Source organism: Alligator sinensis, unplaced genomic scaffold (assembly GCF_000455745.1).
Source record: "Alligator sinensis unplaced genomic scaffold, ASM45574v1 scaffold767_1, whole genome shotgun sequence".
NCBI lineage: Eukaryota > Metazoa > Chordata > Crocodylia > Alligatoridae > Alligator > Alligator sinensis.
The window spans coordinates 41,380-43,395 of NW_005843271.1; the positions used below are offsets into that span (position 1 = coordinate 41,380).

Here is a 2,016-nt window from a genome sequence, read left to right on the forward strand (position 1 = left end):
AGCAGGGCAACAAAAAATGCAGTCAGACAAACACACGCAAGTTAACAGAGCATGTCTGAGCAGACAGGGTCAACCAGCACTTCCAGGCTGACACCCTTATATGCCATGGACTCAACACTCCCCCAATTTCTTGCCACAGTTGTCCTGGTAGTAACCCCCTTGATGAGCAGACCCCACAGGATTTTGGGGCATTACAGGGATCTTTGGCTTAGGTAAGAGGAGCAGTACTGCAGAGCAAATGGGGAAGTCGAGGAAAAGAAAGAGTAAACGAGATTCGGAGAGAGAGTATGGCATCCAGCTTGACCATAAAAGTTAGTTTATTGCCAGGTGTATGAAACTTATAATGTTACTAGTAATAATAGCCATACAAGGAGAGACAAACAGATGAAACGGTTACAATATTACATGGTTTCAATTGGGTATTTGGGGAAATCTAGCTCAATTTTGATCAATAAAAGTCAGGTTTAGAAAGCTATTCCTGGAGTGAGAGAGAGAGAGATTAAAATCAAGTCTGAAGTTTAGAAAGTGGGCTTCAACAAAGAGAGATAGAGTTGGGATCTCACCACTCAGTGAAGCATGAGCTAGTCGAGGTTCCCAGGTGTTTGTTGGAGCTCATAGACAAGCTGCTCAGCTTAGGGTCCAGAGTGCTTGAGACAGGTAGAGCCCCCAGCACGATCAGTGAAGATATTCCAGGCAGAAAAAGGAGACGGTGAAGTCCCTGTGGAACTGGTGCAGCTTTTGGATCCAAGAACAGAAACTTGAGCTTGGGTAAGGGTTCTTGTCGGGAAACAACAATGGTTCAAGGGAGAACAGTATTTTGGGTACCAGTAAAAATCATCACTAGAATTGGTCTGATAAATGCTGGGCTGGGTGTGTGCAGGCGTGGGCTGATTAACATCTGGAGCAGAGATCCTCCATTATGCAGTGCTCCCCTGCTTCTCTGGTTCCAGAGTTCAGTGCAGTCCTTTCCTTGGAATCTGTTTTCCACTCTGAATGCTAAAGGAGGTGCCTCCCTGTCCCATCTTTGATGCAGATGAGACTAGGGTAGTTGCCTTAATCCTGTCACCCTTGTCCTAGGGGTTTAGGTGTCTCTCTCACTGCATCTTCATTGCTTTTTGTAAATCCTTCTTCTGATCAGTTCTGGTTTAGGCAAAGGTGGGGGTGGTCCTTCGTAAGTCAGACAGGCTGGGTACTGTGCCAGGGCTCCCCAGGAACACAGAGCTGGCAGGTAACACTGTCTTGTGCAGGCCTCCTACTGAAGATTAATGTCAATTTCATTTGAGTGAGGAGTGTTGAATAAGACCATGGTTATGGCATTGTTCAGATTCTCCTCCTCTTAAGGAGCCCTGAGGTGTTCAGGCCAGAATTAAATACAGAAGGGGGCTTGCCAAAGGTAAAAGAAACCAACAGTTTCATTTGGTTTAATTTAAAATAAAACCTCTTTGTCATTTCACCATCATCTAGCCCAGAAAGATTAGGCTCTACAAAGGTTGAAAGGACTGGAGCAAGGTCTTTTTTATGCTACTTTTCTGCCTTCTAGCATTTGTAATGACTGCCTTGTGGAAGGACATCTTACATAATGAGCAGCTTATTCAGGATGTAGCAGCAATTGCTGTGGATGCAGCACTTCTTGAAGGAGTTCTGATGAGGACCGAAGAGGATTCCAATGTGTCTGATGTAAGCATAGAACTTATGTGGCTTGATGACTCAACGCTTTTACTTTGAAATATTTTCATCTTTTAAAAAAGATCAAAGATCTCAACAAAATTTCCACTCCAAAAAATAAGAGCTTGGTAAGGAAATGAGTGCAGCTGCCACAGCTTGTTTGTGAAGGCCTTGTGAAATATACAGCATGTTACAATAGCTGCATAAATTCCCAGGCTTTTGTGAGGACAAAGGAAACAAATGTTGTCCCATATACTACTGTATTTACTAGATTCTGAGGCAAGGTTTTTTCCACATTTTACATGGGAAGGGGGGGGGCGGGGAAGCCCTTCATCTTAGAATTAAGTATGA

The 2,016-nt window shown here is 43.9% G+C and overlaps 1 protein-coding gene across 4 annotated transcripts in view; it reads left to right on the forward strand.

The window, feature by feature from the left end:
- The window catches only part of GSS (glutathione synthetase), a 26,854-nt gene that overhangs the window by 2,904 nt on the left and 21,934 nt on the right, over positions 1–2,016 (forward strand). For 3 of the 4 annotated variants that reach the window (XM_025194648.1, XM_006038161.3, XM_025194646.1), the window contains one exon: positions 1,541–1,677. In XM_025194648.1, the coding sequence (XP_025050433.1) occupies positions 1,549–1,677 (129 nt within the window). In that variant the 5' untranslated portion in view covers positions 1,541–1,548. Of the gene's footprint in view, positions 1–13; positions 769–1,540; positions 1,678–2,016 lie in introns of those variants that run through there. The other variant, XM_025194647.1, reaches the window with a different exon arrangement.